General features: G+C 36.4%; 1 protein-coding gene across 1 annotated transcript; it reads right to left on the bottom strand.

Moving 5' to 3' along the window:
- Nucleotides 1–1,108: 1,108 nt before the first annotated feature.
- LOC149106341 (histamine H2 receptor-like) lies at nucleotides 1,109–16,500 on the bottom strand. Its single transcript, XM_089298103.1, has 3 exons — nucleotides 15,780–16,500; nucleotides 9,562–9,652; nucleotides 1,109–3,276 (listed from the first exon to the last, which is right to left on the bottom strand). Exon 3 carries the CDS (start codon nucleotides 3,267–3,269, stop codon nucleotides 2,469–2,471), a length of 801 nt encoding a protein of 266 aa, XP_089154229.1. The 5' UTR covers nucleotides 3,270–3,276; nucleotides 9,562–9,652; nucleotides 15,780–16,500; the 3' UTR covers nucleotides 1,109–2,468.
- Nucleotides 16,501–17,259: the final 759 nt, after the last annotated feature.

Raw genomic sequence — 17,259 nt, forward strand, 5'->3', positions numbered from 1 at the left:
AGGTTGCTTCTCTGTAGTCTTGGTGACATGTCCCACCTCGCCGACAAGGCTGGCTAAAGCATGGCGGAACCTAGTAACGAAATTGAAGCGAAATGTCCAGTGGCATGAGTACCAGAATAAATTGGGTAATTCCTTGTAATTAATATGTACTTGAAGTGAAGTTAACCTCAAGATGCCCAGACATAAGAAGGTAACGCCTCAACGTGAATTAGAGACGCGGTGGCCTCATGGTTAGTGCGCTCGTCTCCGGATCGAGCGGTCCGGGTTCGAGCCCTGGCCGGGGACATTATGTTGTGTTCTTGGGCAAGACACTTTACTCTCACAGTGCCTCTCTCCACCCAGGTGTATAAATGGGTACCGGCGAACTTAATGCTGGGGGTAACCCTGCGATGGACTAGCATCCCATCCAGGCGGGAGTAGAAATACTCCTAGTCGCTTCATGCTACAGAAACCGGGATAAGCTCCGGCCTGATGGGCCACTTGGCTCGTACGCAGACTCAGTACCTGCCTCAACGTGAAATGTGAAGTGATTGCCGCAGTCAAAATATGGAACATCAAATGAATATAGTGAGTAGCCAAAATAGTGAAAGATCACATCAAGGATGATAGATTGGCTATTTGAAATCAATCAGTGCAATTGCATATACAGTAAGGGTACTCAGGAATTATAGAGAAAGGATCGCTTACTACCGTATTGTAGTGATGAAAAGTTTCGCTCGGCCCAAAACGATCGGGTTCGCTGTTCTTGGTTGTGTCCAACATCTGGCAAAGATGACGTTGTTCATCGCCAGGATGCGTTGCTGCGTTGACAGAAAGGCAGCGAGGAGTATTCATACACAGAGCCTGGCAATCTGCAACGTTTGCAAAAATTTTGAGACGACTGCTGACACGTTGAACACACTGCCTAAATAAGGCAGGAAATTTAGGAAGATGATTTGGTCCTCATTCGTGTCTGTGATCACTCCAACATTGGGGCCTTGTCCACCTGTACCTAGACTGAAAACGTATGCACCTTGAAAACGTCAAAGAAATGTAATTCATTTGGATTCTAAATCTTGAGTTGATTCTCACCATGAAAATCATTTAATAAATTAAACCGACGCAGTCATTAACTTTATTGGTTGATTTATTCAATTATTTATGTTCGTCTAATGAAGACAGCAATACAAATCATTTGGTCGTTTTTAATCACTACTTTTAACTTTTAATCTTCACAAAGTCTACGAAAAAGTTACTAATTTCGAGTCTCTGTTTATTTGTAATGTTCTGTTTTTACCGAATAGATCAATTTCCTCACTCCAGTTGCACTGTACACCCGTCCAATTCAACATCTATGCTTTAACACTAAGTTAAATATATGACAAGCTTGGCACATGAGTTTATTACGATTCTGAATAGCAGAATTTTGCCGGTAGAACTGAGTCAATAGCCTTCTCAATAAATCATCAGTTCTATTTTGCCTGAAAGAAGGTCACTCACAAATCATGTGAGAGGCAACAACAGTAATGCAACGTTAAAACAATATTTTAATTTTTTTGTTAACAGAATCAGTGTCTACATATTAACCTCGAGACTTATTTGAACAATACATTATGCTTAAAATGAAAAATAAAATAAATTTGTTTATGGCTTATAGATATACAGAAAAAATGTGGTTTGATTGGCTAACTATCTTTTTGACGTGCTCACAAGAAATAGTTTTCTAGCGGCTTTAGTTTCAGCTTTGCTTACTCGGCTATGAAATTAAATTGACAAAGTATTCCTTATTGCATGCAACGAACGATGAATGCTATCTAATTTATTTTCTGGGCCTAAAGTGAACGCCGAGTACCGAAAAAACCTGCGTCTCCCGAGCTATTCTCCGCTGATAATCATCTCCAAACTTATTTACATTCTGGAAACGATAAAAAGAAGATCCAAAGTAGTGTCGATGCCGAAAATACGCCTTGTTCAAGTCACATAAAGTAAGAATTTACTTTTTTTTTTGTTGCTTATCCGAGGTTAAAGGAGCTCAATCACGTTATTTTGAGTTATTTTGGCCACATACAAAATTACCTTTAAATGGTAGTAAAAACCTGAAAATAACAGTTCAATTTAATAAAAGAACTATTCTACTCTTCTCTTTAGTAAGTCCCTAATTAAAACCAGTGACTTAACCTCATCTAAACAAGTTCAACAAGGCTGCCTTTGCTATCGCTAGTTTTGATCTTGTCCAGTTTTTCTTGTATCGTAGAACATCGGAACCTCGTTTGATCATCGTTGCCCTGTCGTGAAATGTAACTGTTGAAATAACTGGAGAGTGAGTCAGAAAAGCTTCGCTTCTTGCGAATGCAAATTTTCAGGAAAACGCTTCTAAACTCACGACTTCTCCAGCAATAAATTAATGGATTCACAAAGGACGATGTAAAAGTCAGGATCTTTACCAAAGCATTGACAAGGCTTTGCTTCGAACGGAACGATTCTAAGAATCATTGCGGACATGTTTTTTGTAAGAAATAATAAAAGCAAGATGGAAACCAACAGGCCACAAAGACGCCAATCACAACCATGATGGTGATATTTGCTCGGCGCTCCTTATAATCTTTGCGGGAATGCTCGCTGTTGTGCGATATGTTTCTCTTATTACTTGATATCTTCTTGATGTGCGACTGGGCCGTGATGTACATGTAGGTATAGCAGATCACGATCACCAGAAATGGAACTATGACGTTGGATATGATAACCATGATGCTCCACCAGTGGGTCGGGCTGTAGTTGCACTCCTGATAAGATTCGTTTGATTCCCATGGGACAAAAGGAAGGGAAGAAACCATCAGGACGTCCATCCAGGCGAACAATAGCGCCAGGGCAACTCGACGACGAGTGACAATGGTAACATGGTTCAGCGGATTTCTGATGGCTATCAGGCGCTCTACACTGATGACAGACAAACTCAGAATAGAAGCGTAACCCGTGAGAAAGTAGGAAGAGCGAAATATGTCGCACACGATCGTCTGCATTGGTTCCTCCCATGTGAACTTTTTAAAGATATAGCTCGGCATGGCGACCAGGCCTGCCAAAGAGTCAGCGATTGCCAGGCTGAAGATTGACATGTAGGTCACGTGACGCAAGGCTGGGTGGTTATAGATCGCGAAGCATACTATGCTGTTACCAACGACCGTGCCAAACGAAAGACACGCCAGAATAACTACCAGAGGAGTTCTTGGTATCACTGAGTATTCAGTGTCTGGTGAAAGAGTCGGCAGTGGACTGTCTGTGCTGTTCGACATCTGTATCCTGATAAAAACAAAGATAGATATGGCGATTGAGTGTTATCCAAAATAACAAGATACTGTTAGAATCAAACTCAACTCCTTGCGGGGCTTATGAGACCCAGCCAATACTGAAAACTTCGGTTGTCTAAAACTGCTAACTCTTTCTACCCCGAGTAAAAACAGTAAAAGCGACATGTTGATCAAGTATGGCACTCAATCTGCCTATATTCCAAGTATATATCAAGGCTTTATTACGCTGTTGGCATTGCTGATAACCTAAAATATTAATAGCATGCAATGGACAAAAGTGAATATCTCACTTCATGTTTTCTTTGCCGACATTTGCCAAAATTGTGGTTGAAAAGAATTCTAAAAGTGATATCAGTATTATGACTTGAGCATTAAAAAAATGCGAACTTAAGAAGATTAAAAAAAATTCAGTTTCCGCGCGCTGTTTTTATTATTTTTTTCATAAATTGGCCGGGCTGCAGTTACCCAAAAGATATTTACTACTTATTCAGTCTGATGCCGTATGATATTCATTCATCCACTCATAAAGGTGTTTACACCAGACTATAATTGTGTTTCAGTGGAAATAAAAATGCATTTAAGGCTACCTTAGAAGTGAAGTCAGTGGTAGGATCGAGTTACTTTCTCCCTCCTTGATCTGTTCGTAATATATACAGCAGAACAAAAGTAGTCAGGAAGAAAATAATGGGATGCGCTGCTCAGAAGTAAGGTGTCCAAAGGCAGACCGCGTAGGGCTATGACTGTCTAACCCTGGGACGAGTTAAGTATAACGATGTTCCGACCCTCAGAAGTACTAGACTAAAGCGTTTGGACAAAGAAAGTACGGAAATGCATATGGAGTGTTTCTTTGACCTTCTCAGCTCAGAATACGTGATAACTCGCTTGCATTCCTGAGAGGACACTATCGATTTCAACTGAATTGATTGAAATACCTTAGGTAATTTTGATTTGTGACGTTCTGCGACAGGAGATAAGTGTCAACAATTTGCAACTGATCGTGCTTAATTGTCTTAGCTCAGCTTCAGCCACAAGGCACAGAGTCAAGGAGGAGTCAAGTTTAGGTACGTAGAAAACCAGTTTGACTTCGATTAATTGTCTGCTGAAATAAAAACTAATGCTGGCTACACTATCTACGCCGTGTCACACTAAAACGTAGTGTCAACTGAAGGAGGCAATGTCAGGACTGTTAACGGCTTAAGTTTACAGAAATGTATTTCCGCAGGAAGGGCGTCTATGTTCGTAAAATGACCTAAATAGCCGAAAGAGGAGTAGGCTGTTATTTCATTACCAAAGCTAAAAATAAATAAAGCAGCTAAAATTTCAAAAACGATGTGATATCAACGACACTCAGTCTTCTTTTTTAGAAATGCTTCTACTAAATGTTCGGGTAAAACTCTCAGACGATTACTTTGGTTGTTTTCAGTTTATTACATTTTTCCAATGTTACAATTTATAGGCCAATGGTTACTTCAAAAAGACTTGCTCTAAGGCTATAATATCGATATAATCTTTCCAAATATGTCCTAAACTGAAAAACGTCACTACATAATTAGCCGTTTTCTTCGGGGATACAATCTTTATATAAATTTTTCCTCCACGTGTGTTAAAATGTTATGTCAATCCGAGTAGCTGTCAACATAGGTTATTAAACTCCAGGGATTTAAGAGGCTGTCTCTGTAAGAACCGACCACTGATTTTACTTCGAAAATTCGATTTTTCTCATTAGCTGGGATTTCGAAGCCCTTACCTAGTCAATCACTAAAATGAGTTTTGTTTCATTAAAAATTCCAATTGAAGTTTTCTAGCCGAGGATTGATTGAAGTTCGGTCCGCTCGACACAAGTTTCATGCCCGCCAAATTTTATTATTGTTTTAAATTAAGGGACATTTATACTTTCTATTCATGTAGTTCAGTAGTTTCAAACAGGTGCCTCAGTTTTAAAACGTGCCTTCAAAGTAGAGCTATTTTCGCGTTTGGTTCAAAACTCGATTTAACGGGTAGAAAATCTTCTTTTAACCGTTGAAGGAACAACATTGAATTATAATTGCAACATGGCTAAACAAACTGCTATGATATATCTATAGTTGAAAAAAAGAATTGGGACTTTTGAGCGAATATTATTTTTTTTAGAGCGCCGGCAATATGTGCTATTTTTCCAGTTTCGGCGGGCATGAAACTTGTGTCGAGCGGACCGAACTTCAATCAATCCTCGGCTAGAAAACTTCAATTGGAATTTTTAATGAAACAAAACTCATTTTAGTGATTGACTAGGTTAGGGCTTCGAAATCCCAGCTAATGAGAAAAATCGAATCTTCGAAGTAAAATCAGTGGTCGATTCTTACAGAGACACCCTCTTAACAGGGATTTAACTCTTTCGTTTGAAATACGCTGGGTCTTGAGGCTTGTTCGAAAAGCCGGAACTTGTCGTTACATTATTGAAAGAGAATGATCCAATACGATATAGCACTATATAGTCACTCGATCGTGCCAGGCAAAGAACTGTATTAGAAAATTCATATTTCAACATAAAGAGTTTAGTTTTTCCTTTAATTGGCATTAAGCTTTTTCGGCGGCTTTAGCTTCTCTATCGGAAGTTCTTTGAAAAACTTGTAACTGTGTTCCATGATTATGAAAAGATCAGGAATATAAGCGAGGCATAAAGACACGTTATGTGTGCAAGGAACGTTTCCAGGAGAAGATCTAGATTGCGAGGCAGGTAGTCAAATGATAACAAAATATTAAGAAATAATGATAAGTACTAAACTGCGTTGACTAGTCACTAAAAACGATATATTTTGCTGTCATGAAAACGAGATGATAAAAGCAAAGTGCTAAGGTCTATAACAGAAAGTATTAAGACGATTTGTTAAAATGTTATTGTAAGAAAATTTTCTTTGCGTAAAATATCGAGCTCAAATGTATTCAAAAACAAATTCGCCGCTACTTACCAAGTCGTATGTCCTATCCACAATGCTAGCAAAGAGTCACAGAAATCTATGTCTATACGCTGCAGCTTGATGAGTTAGAAATGCATTGTCACGCGAAGAAAACAGCGGGAAAACTGCCCCAGCCTCCTCAGGTCTCCTTGAGCTACTGTTTTTATCTCATCCCAAGAAGCACCTGTTTTAGGCGGCGTCCCCTTGAGACAGGCGGACGTCATATTTATGAAAATTTATGCACACCTCGGTCCTCGATAAACTAATAATTCTCTACATCAATTTCAGCCTCATCCAGTTGTTGTTTAGGATTCATAACGACATCCGGTACCAGGAAACAGACAAATGGCCGTACTTTATCCATGCCTTTTGATCATCATTTTCTCGTCCAGAGAAGCGCTGAGTTTCTGCCATTTTTCCCCCTATTGTTTGTCGAAACCTTCCTCAGGGCATGTATATCATAATTATCATTATTATCCCAATGCCAAAGTAACGTTGGCGTGCCATGTATTATTTCTTTAGTTTTCAATTTAAGCAACAGTAAAACTGAGAACTTTATCAGTTGGAAGCTTGGAGACGTGTTTTTCTACTGTTGACATTTTCATTTAGTTTCATTTCATTTTCGCCTGAGCAAGAAATAAGAACGAGTGAAATATAAAAACAAGAATTAATGTTGGCCGCGCGTTAGCAGCTCTGTTAAATCTGTAGTGTCTTGAGTATAATCCACGTCAAAGGTGTTTTGGATCACTTCACCCTTTTCTTTTCTTCAGTTTTCAATTTACACTTGATTGTATATTGTTAAGAGGCCAAAGAACTCTTCAATTGAAGGGCACTGTGCGGGTCCGCACTCATTATAAGTGGTTTTATTATTGTTATACATCTGTGCGTACACGAAGTAGACGATTGACGTAACAAAACCGACATTCATAAATAATCAAAGAGTAAAACAAGTTTATTAGTTATATTAGCTATATTATTAGTTTCTGTATTATTAGTTTCTGATGGTCCAAATTAATGCTTCGATTTGTTACGAGTCCACCGAAATTACACATCGACGGTGCCAACAAGTGTTACCCTTGTTGCGGCCTTGACGGTGTAAGATGGATCCATTTATCTTTTCCACCGTCAGATTCAAGTTCTGTGTAAATACCGCACCTTTTTCACACGGCTTTTAGGTTTTAGCAAGAAATGGCGTTTTACTCCTTTTTTCGCTTTTCCTTCATCATTTGGAAGACTGCAGACAAGTTTTTCGACTGTTGACATTTCCAGATGTTATCATTTCATTTTCGCCTAAGGCAATAATATGAAGCTGTAAAATATCATAATGGAAATTACTTTTAATGTTAGACTCCAGCTTCGTCTTGTAAGCTATGGCTGTCTGCAAGGCGTGTATATTTAGCTTGTTTTAAAGACCCTTCAAGAGGCAGAAGAAACCAAAAGCGATGAGTGATGGATATTTTCATGAAACCATTAATTTTGATTTTGACTAGCCAAGTATTTTTGATGTATTTGTCGCACATGTCTTGGAATGATTGTTGAAAACACCATGTTACTGGCAGAATGGTTTTCGAACAGACCGTTGTTTTAATAAATAACTAGAGGACTCATTAACACTAGCATAGCTTGAATATTTAGATTTTTAAAAGAGTCTTAAAGGGAGAATAAACCAAAAACATCGAGTAAGGGATCTTTCAACTTAAGTATTGATTCTGAGTTTGACTAGGAAAGTTTTGATGTGTTTGTTACTTCGGGCGTATGTCCGGAAATGAATGTTGAAAACACGATGTTACTGAGAGGATGATTTTGGAACAGACCGTTTTTAAGGAAAGACTACAGGACTCATTAATACTAGTGGAGCTTGTTGGCGATATTAAAATTTAAACTTTTTGACACTCCCCCGAAATTGAGCGGAATGTCCAAGATCGTTGAATAATCTGCAGGCCCGTAGCAGGGGGAGGGGCAGGGGGGCCTCAAGCCCCCCCAGAAATTTCCAGACTTAACTTAAATTCTGCTACAAAAGTGGAAATTTGCCACTAAAATGGATAGTTGTCAATGGAAGCTACAGTTTCAAAGTATTGTCGATCATAGTAAGATTATAAACGGTTGTTCTTCTGTGCAATTTGGAATTGCGTAAAGGAACAAAATCGTAGTTTTGCTCCGCCAAAAAAAACCAACAGTTTTAAAATATCTGCTTATTTTTCATCAAAATAGATAGAAGCAAAATGGATCGAAATGCACCAATGACAGTCCCTGAACTTGACCTCTTGAACTTTATTGGTTTCCTAAGAGGTCCGCCAGTGTAAAATATACTACTGTACTAGAGTGAAACTTAGGTTTTTTGCGCTTTTATATTGAAAGTCTCACAATGTCTTCGCAAGAGCCGCCGAAAAAGAAATCCAAACAAGTCAAAAATAAGCAGAGAACACTTTTATCTTGGGTAAAAGCATGCACTAGTGACACAGAGCCTGGTGTAGTCGAAGAAACAATCCGAATGAAAGAACAACCTGGAAATTTCTACCCTGGGAAAGCTGTTACTCGTCATGCTAGCAACCAATGCCGTTAGGGAAAGATCGTTTTCAGCTTTAAAGCGGGTGAAGACGTATTTGCGCTCAACAACGGGAGACTCTAGACTGAACCACCTCATGATGTTGCATGTTCACAAGGACAGAATGTCACTTAAAATCGAAAATGAAAATGTCTCGATGTTTTGCCGATTGGCAAATGAAGTTCAAGCTGGTAAGCTGTGAGTTATCTTTCGACTGACGTACATAACTTACGGCTCATCACATTCATGAAAAAAAGGCCAAACTTGGTCGGGAAACGAGAAAAATTATTTTGGAAATATTGCGATATTTTAAGATGTGTTATGATCAGATGTATAGACAAAGCTTCTGAGTTCTCTTTTCTCACCAAAAGAGACAAATTTTGACAAGAGGGTTTTCTAATGTGATGTTTATCTCAGCTCTTTACATACTTCCAAGTCTCTGGTTTAAAACAAGAGTTTAAAATATTTTTACATGCAAACTAAGACTTTTAACTACCTTTAACTCCGTTTTCGTCATCGGACGTGGTGGAAAAAGCTATGAAAACACTCGCCTGTCGTCTCGTGTTCTCGTTCTCCCGAATTTCGACTCGTGTTTCTAAAACTCGATAGAAACACGGTACATGTTTTCTATATAATTACTAATAGTAAACACTGTAGCTAGTCGCTCAAGAATTGGAGCAGAACGTCAAAGATCGCCAAAGGGGCAATCATTTCTTGTACTTGTGTTTCCCACAAAAACCATTAGAAACTTTCTGATAAAATGTGTTTTTGGCTTGTAAACGAAGTATCATCCTACCTCCTGGTTTAGTCAAGTTGGTATATTTGAAGTTCAGTCAGCTCGCAGTAGTCTTCAACAGAGCGGTAATTGAGTAAAACCTCACCGCAGCCTGTTGATAAAACCAGTCGAGTAGTGAATTATCACTATTCAGCAATTTAAATCATGATCAGATATGTAAATACTACGTCTATTATCATGGTAATTTAAAATTGATACCACACACGGAGTATAACAAAGAAGTACCGCGGAAAATTCAGTAATGTTTACGACTCAAAAAACACACACGCAGACCATCTGGTTAGCGCCAGCATGAGATATATAGTCCATGTTTTACTGTAGGAAGACACCCTTTTTTATATTTGTATCAATCGACGAACTAAACTGATCTAGATAATGACAAGATTATGCGGAACTGGAAAAAAGAGTAATTCACGACTTCGCGTAGATATCAATTTCCTTGCTGGCAATTTTAAGATTGATATCCCACGCAATTAAGTGTTCTGTGTGTCTTCAAAAAGACATGTGTTGTTTTGCTTTTGATGTAAAAATTCTAATGAAGGTTTTTAATCGAGTTTTGGAATAATCATAATTATTTGCGGAAGATTTTCCCGAAGGACAACAAATTTCAACTCATTCAAAACTTTCCCAGAGCGTCTTTTTTTGCGGTGAAAAAGTGACGCCATCGATAGCCTGACTTACGAAATACATCGTATTTTTTGCTGTGTGCTGAAACGATATCAAATAACCCGCAGCGCGCAAAGTCCATTACATACGTTGTATTAAATGCTTAGATAATGCAATGCCGAATTATGCCACTGAAATCTTTAAGATAATTTACACTAAAGATTTATCAAATTATAAATATTTTTAGGAATTCTAATTTAACTTGTAATCATATTTTTAGAATTTTCCACGTTTTTGTAATTATTAGGTTTACTAGGTTTCTTTTTTTATTTATTTATTTTGTAACTCCTAATTAACCGCAGGTCCACCATGCAAATGTTCAGAGTCGCTTAGGTCAGTGTTATTTTGAATCCTTTTGAAACAAGAGGCTCCAAGTAGCCTATACTCATGCGCAAGAGAAATACAAGTCGTATAAAATAGATACGCAATGCGTACATAGTCAGACAATCAATTTGAAAACGTTTGCCATCTGACAACTAGAAATGATATGGGAGAAATGCTAATTTGAAAAAAGTGCATCATAGATCTGATATATAGAAAATTAAGACGCAGAAGAGAAGATAAATGCTGTAACGCAATATGCCATCTTTACTTTACATGGATATCGTCAGGCGAATGACAAAGCAAGCCGAGTCGAAAAATTATAAATAGAGAATTAGCAAACGATCAGAATTGCGAATTGGATGAGATATCTTTTTTTCATAGCAATTCTGAACTAAACCCATTTAGGCATTTTTTGGTCAAGTGTTAGACTTGTTTATGTTGGTTGTTAGGAATATATTCCAGTACTGGGCCATTGTAACAAATATCAACTTTGCCTTATTTTTATTATATTTGTAATTTGATTTTAAAGTACACTTGAAACTTGATAAAATAACAGTACTCCTCAGTAGGCACCTGGTGTTTTTTGTAAGTTATATCACTTTTTTTTAAAATTTTATTTGTTATCTGCATGTGCTTACAGGTAGAGTATTTACTTTGTTACAAGTGCTAATTATTGTGTATAGGTAATATAAGTGTGATTACAAGTACAGTATTGACATTGTTACAAGTGCTAATTATAATATATAAGTGATGTAGGTGTGTTTACAAGTACAGTATTTACATTGTTACAAGAGCAGTATTTACATTATTACAAGTGCTAATTATAATAAATAAGTAATATAATATAATAAAATATAATATAATATAAGTGTGTTTACAAGTACAATATTTACATTGTTACTAGTGCCAATTAAAATATTTAAGTGAAATAGGTGTGTATACAAGTGCATGTCACTTATAATGCTTTGGAGGAGGGGTGTTTTTTCCTATCTAATTACTAAGAAAGATGTTCTATTCTGTATTTGGTTAACACTTTATCAACGAAAGTAGAGAGGTGAATAGCTTTGTTTTGCATCTTACAAGTGTAGATGTAGAATCTCATAAACAAGATCGTATAATTAAATTTCTTTAATACTGTTTTATCGTATGGGCCGGGCAGGATGCCAAATAGTTTTTCTTCTATTGTTGGACTAAAATTCGAATTATTGACAGCATTAAACCAGTCGATGACGTTTTTAACAAAGCTCTTAACAAATTCGCAATCATTAAATGTGTGATCAATTGAATCATGTTCAGCGCAATAGAGGCATTCATCATCCGTTTTGATTCCGTATCTAAAAAGTTCCTTTTTTGTTCCAACAATTCTATGAATAAGTCTGAATTGAAATTCTTTTAATTTTGTTTCCTTACAAATGTTTTTCAGCGAGGAAAATATTTTTCCCCATGTCTCCCCATCCAACTGCATGGATTGATTCCATTTCGTTGGGCCAGTTTGACACCTCGTGTGAATTTTTTTGTTAATTAAACAATAGAAGTCCCTAGTTTTGGCTTTGACTAAGTTAATTTCTGTCAAGTCGTCTAGTTGGAAAAGGGGGTTGTTCTCGATGTATGGCTCGCTTTCTGGTGGTAATGTGTTTTTCGCTTTTGTGGCTAGATGCTTCGGTATCGCACTTACAACTTGATAAAATTGAAGAAAGTTTGTTTTGCAAGCGAATTTGTTTTTAAATTCTTGATAAGACATAAACTGGCCATTGCTGTTCAACAGGTCTTGTATAAAAAAAATGTTGTTGTTAAGCCATTCACTGATGAAAATGGGCTTCCCTCCAACGAGGATTTCTTTGTTATTGAATACGATCATACCCTGTCCTCTGTCATAGTTATACAAGGTTTTCAATTCATTAAAAAACTTTAAAATGTCTTTATAAAATGATGGCAAACCGTCGATATATTTTGTGTCGTAGTTACATCTTAAAAGAAAGCTCAGACTGCCGTATTTTCCTAGATAATGGTCTGGTAAGTTATATCATACAATGCCATATTTCCGAGAATTAAAATATTATTATATATATATCCTTACACATGTTGCTAAAAATGTAACGGGTTGCAATAATTGATACAAAATACAAGGTGCACTAGACTAACCAAGAAGCAGAAAAAGGAAAAAAGATAAAGAGAAAAAAAAACTTAACACACAAAAGTGTTTTATTACCTGAAATTGTTCGTCACATTCTTTTTGACTCGAGCAATTTCAGTTTTTTAATGGACACAAACCTTTTACCAGAATAACTTCAATTTAAGTATATTACAGTCCTTTTTGCATTTTCTGAAAGCTAAAGATATGAACAGTTCTCTGAGATAACATCAAAAACACTTTCTCATGGGAACTCGAGCAAGTAAATTTCAAAGTTCAGAGGAATTGTCAGTTAAAACACAGGGAAAATTTCATTATCAGTTTCATTTCACCAGTACTTTCAAGTGTTTCATATATTACTTCAAAATTCTTTTTCCACATTTGGTGTTGTTAGAAATGATTTCTTTCGAGAAGATATTTAAAAGAGTTGCACAGAAGTTTCCAATAATCTCGGTAAAAAGTTTTAGTCCACTTGTTACTTAAACTTTCGGTGGATTCCTTCGTAACACCTAAGCTAGTATATAACTATAACTGAACTGAACGACTTTAATCTGCATTTCAAAATGGCGACAAGATAACGTCGAAACGTCAAGTTATAGTATGTATTTTTCTTTCTAAATTATTTCCTTGTAACCAATTATCTTTTGGGATTCGAGGGACAAAAAAAACTTGAAAATTTTGCCCTGAAATCCTCGGAGATATGCTAGAATATTGATATATATCGAACGTGGCCTATTACCTGCCCGTTTTGTTGAACACGTCCATTTACACGAAGAGGAAGCATTTTTTGACCAAAAGATTAAGTATACAGAGCACGTTCTTAGTAAATGATTCTTCGTAATTTGTCCTTGAATCTCCAAAACCCTAGTAAATTTGAGACTTGTCATATTGTCAGAAGGCGATCGACATAAACAATGGCTCACCTCTCCAGAAACACTTTCTTGCTGTTCATGCATGCTCACATGCCAGTTCAGAATCTTAACAACGAACTAAAGTACTGATAGGTACTTTCACACCGCATCAAATTGGGGAAAAAGCACAACGTTTGCAAAAAAACGGCACCTTCTTGAAGAATCCAATATGGCGGACGGAGCTTCAAAGACCGTGGTAAATGTATGCAGGCATAAATTCACATGCACAAATGTGACACCAAAACGGAGAAACGGAGCCCAATCCTTAACTCATGCGCCATACTGCTCATGAATAATAACACAATTTCAAATCCGTATTATCAAATACCACTTCACATCCATGTTCATGTTTGCCCGTAATACAAGGCAAATATTCCCTCATAATCGACTTTAATCGATCTAGCTGATTCAGAGATCACCTCGAAAGTTTATCTCTGAAGCGTTCAAGCATTCGAGTTCATTTATTAATCCATTTAAACCACACGCAGTTTTTCTTAAAATTCTTTTACTTTTTTGGATAAACTTAGACAGATGAGCCTTATTGAAATGTTCACTTCTTCACTCGCTGCACCACAGAAACGGCCGCCGTATTGTTTTTTAAAACTAAGGTGCAATTACTTTAAAACATGCCATACTGATTTGACAAGTAATCAGCCATATTTATAAATTCTATTTTTTATATGATTGTATTCCAGGATCTAACATTACGGTAGAGTGCTTTTTGCTGTCAATATAATGCATCCTTTTAAAAAGATAAGATTAATCTTGGCAACGCTTCTTCATTGACTTTTTTTTTTGTCTTCGTTGAATTTAAGGGCTGAAAATTTTGGGGTTTGTTTCCCAAGCGCTTTAATTAACATTGCACTTAAAAATTCGTGTTGATAAATAACCTAACATGATGTTGTATGCAAATTTCGATGCCGCAAATTATCTAAACTCACAGTAACCAGTTTACAAACCGCATAACCGGTATAAAATTCTTATAAAGACAGTATTAGAGCTTTAATTTGCTCATGGGAGAGAAACTTTTCTTTTCCCAAAAAGCTCCTAAATTTAACAATGAAATAAAAAGCAATAAATAAATGAAAAAAGTATGGGTTATTTATGACATTTTATTTATTTATTTGGGATGTTGTTTTTTTGCCATTCGAAATAAAAGTAATCCGCAGTTGACATGAACAAAACCGACGGACGGATTTCAAAAAGATCGATTTTATTCCACTAACAATGGACAGATCGAGACTTGCTAAAACTGAGGAATGACTGTTGGGAAATTAAACTGAAAAGGCATGTGTGTAACAGTTTGTACCATTACGGCTAAACTGACCAATCAGTTTCAACGGAGCTTACTCATAAGATCGAACTATCGAGAGAAAATGGAGCTACTCAAGTAGTCCTGCTTTTATAAAATCTTGTTATTAAAAGGAAACAAACAATTTCAAGGAGAAATTTCGCATACTCCAGCTGATGGAATAATCAAAATTAAAATGAGCATATGCTTGGGAAAAAATACACCTGTTCCCAGTCCATTTTTTTTTAGAAATGCAGATCTGCAGACATGGATGGACATAGATCATTTCACAACATTATGTGATTTTATCACTTTTTATTTTCCACCAAAATGCAAAAAAAAAAAAAAAAAAAAAAAAAAAAAAAAAAAGTGATCATGGCAAAATCTCAGCTTCGGGTGCATTTTAAAAATATTCTTAAGATTTCGCCAATTTCAGCCTCAATTTTCTTTTAAGGAAAGATTCTTACCAAAAAGTGTATCAGGCTACAGGTAGCCTAAATAACGCTTAGGTTAGCCTGACAATGTTAAGCTCTCGATAACAGTAATGATGACACGATATGAAATGGAATGAAGCCTGGGGATTTCTGTAGGTCTGCATTCTGTGTTTGTCGCACCCGCCTGAAATATTTTTTTTTCTGAAGAAACCAAAGCAATTCTTTAAATACGTAATTGAGCTTTCACTGATGGTTTTTTCAGCGTCTTTTATAGATCGCGAAAAATACTATCAAGCCGTCAGTATATTAAGTCATGGCTGGCGTCTGAGACAGTAAAACAAGAAGTCGGCCTCCCAGCGACGAAATGCATTTCATCAGTCTGGATGGCTTGCAGATTTAAGGAAGAATAGACTAAAATAAGCGTAAAAAATTAAGACAATAGTACCAAAAGGTGCATTTACCTGCATGATGAAAATTTCCTTTTTGTGGATAACGAAGGATAGTATTTACACTGCCACTGTGTAACCCGTTAACACCCCTTACAACATTCAAGACAAACCGGATTTCCAACTTCGTAGGCGGAAGAGAACTTTCGCTCGTGCCGAATAAGATAGGTATGTAAATTTATTGTACTCTGGGCAGAGAGAATTATCGTTCAATTATCATGTTGACACAAGATTCAATTGCACGCCAAGTACAGTCAGTTGATATGAACCCATATGAAACTATAATTTGCAGTTGTTCCGTCCATTTGAAGACGATAATTTTGATGTAAGGTGACAAACAAGGACGAATGCATCATGATAAGAAGTACAGTAATGGATTTCGCAAAGGTTATCACTTTATTATTATAAAGCATTTTCACCGCTACTCAATGTTTTTTTTGTTTTATATCAGTACATAATTTCTTTGGAAGGCCAGCTGCAGAAAAGGTGACTTTTTTTTGTGGTACAATGTTTGAACCTAAGGATTAAAAAAGTTTGGTAAGTTAAATCAGTTAAAAGTATACACATTTTAAGTTTGAAATTCTTGTTTCTGTTATAATTAATTAGTAGTGCGTTTAATTTAGTACATTACTTTTAATACATGTAAAACACGTCAACATCTTGGGCAATCACGGTCTCAAAGAAAGATAAAAAGTATTGCTTTCAACGGGAGAGTAATCGAGCAAGATATATATATATATATATATATATATGGCCTTGCGAGAATTTGCTTGGGTCATTGAGAGAAACTTCACTTTCAAATAAAGAATTGCGTGTCGCGCAGTAGATGTTTCATTCAACAAATTTTTTTTTGCCTTTATCAAAACATCCAGGTTCATTAGTTTTCATTGTCAACTTGTTTTGTTTTTCAAACTCGCGGCAAAAGGTAGTGAATTCATTAGTTTGCAATTTGACATTATATCGGAAAAAGTAGCAATTATTTATGGTTTTATCACGAAACAAAAAGAAAACGCATTTTCAACTCTAGAATTACTCTTAAAATGTAGTTCTTATAATAATCAAAATTAAAATCTTCACAACCGGACATTACTTAGTACGCAGATGAAAGTTTGCATGCATGTATGTGCATGCTAAAGCAATTCAGTTAATCTTACTAAATACATTTCTTGCTCGTAAATATTCAGTAGTTGTAGGTAGTAAATTAATTCATATCTATTGTTGTTGGTGACGCGTTAAGAAAAACAAAAGTTAGGCCCCAGTTATATAGTCTCGGCTACCCGAGACAACCCTACCCCCAAGGTAACTTAAGCGAGCGTTTACATGTGAAAACGCTGTCCCTGTAGGCCGAGTCAAAGTTGACTCTGCATGATTATTCATGACCTATATTGAATAATCAAATATGCAAATATTCCTTTTTCTTTGAGTTCCCCTCGGTCATTCGATCACTTCTTTGATATGAATTTCTGTTTTAAAATCCAAAATCTAGGCATTACGT

This window comes from Orbicella faveolata, unplaced genomic scaffold (assembly GCF_042242905.1).
Source record: "Orbicella faveolata isolate gen_17 unplaced genomic scaffold, um_ofav_v1 contig_3, whole genome shotgun sequence".
NCBI classification, from domain to species: Eukaryota; Metazoa; Cnidaria; class Anthozoa; order Scleractinia; family Merulinidae; genus Orbicella; species Orbicella faveolata.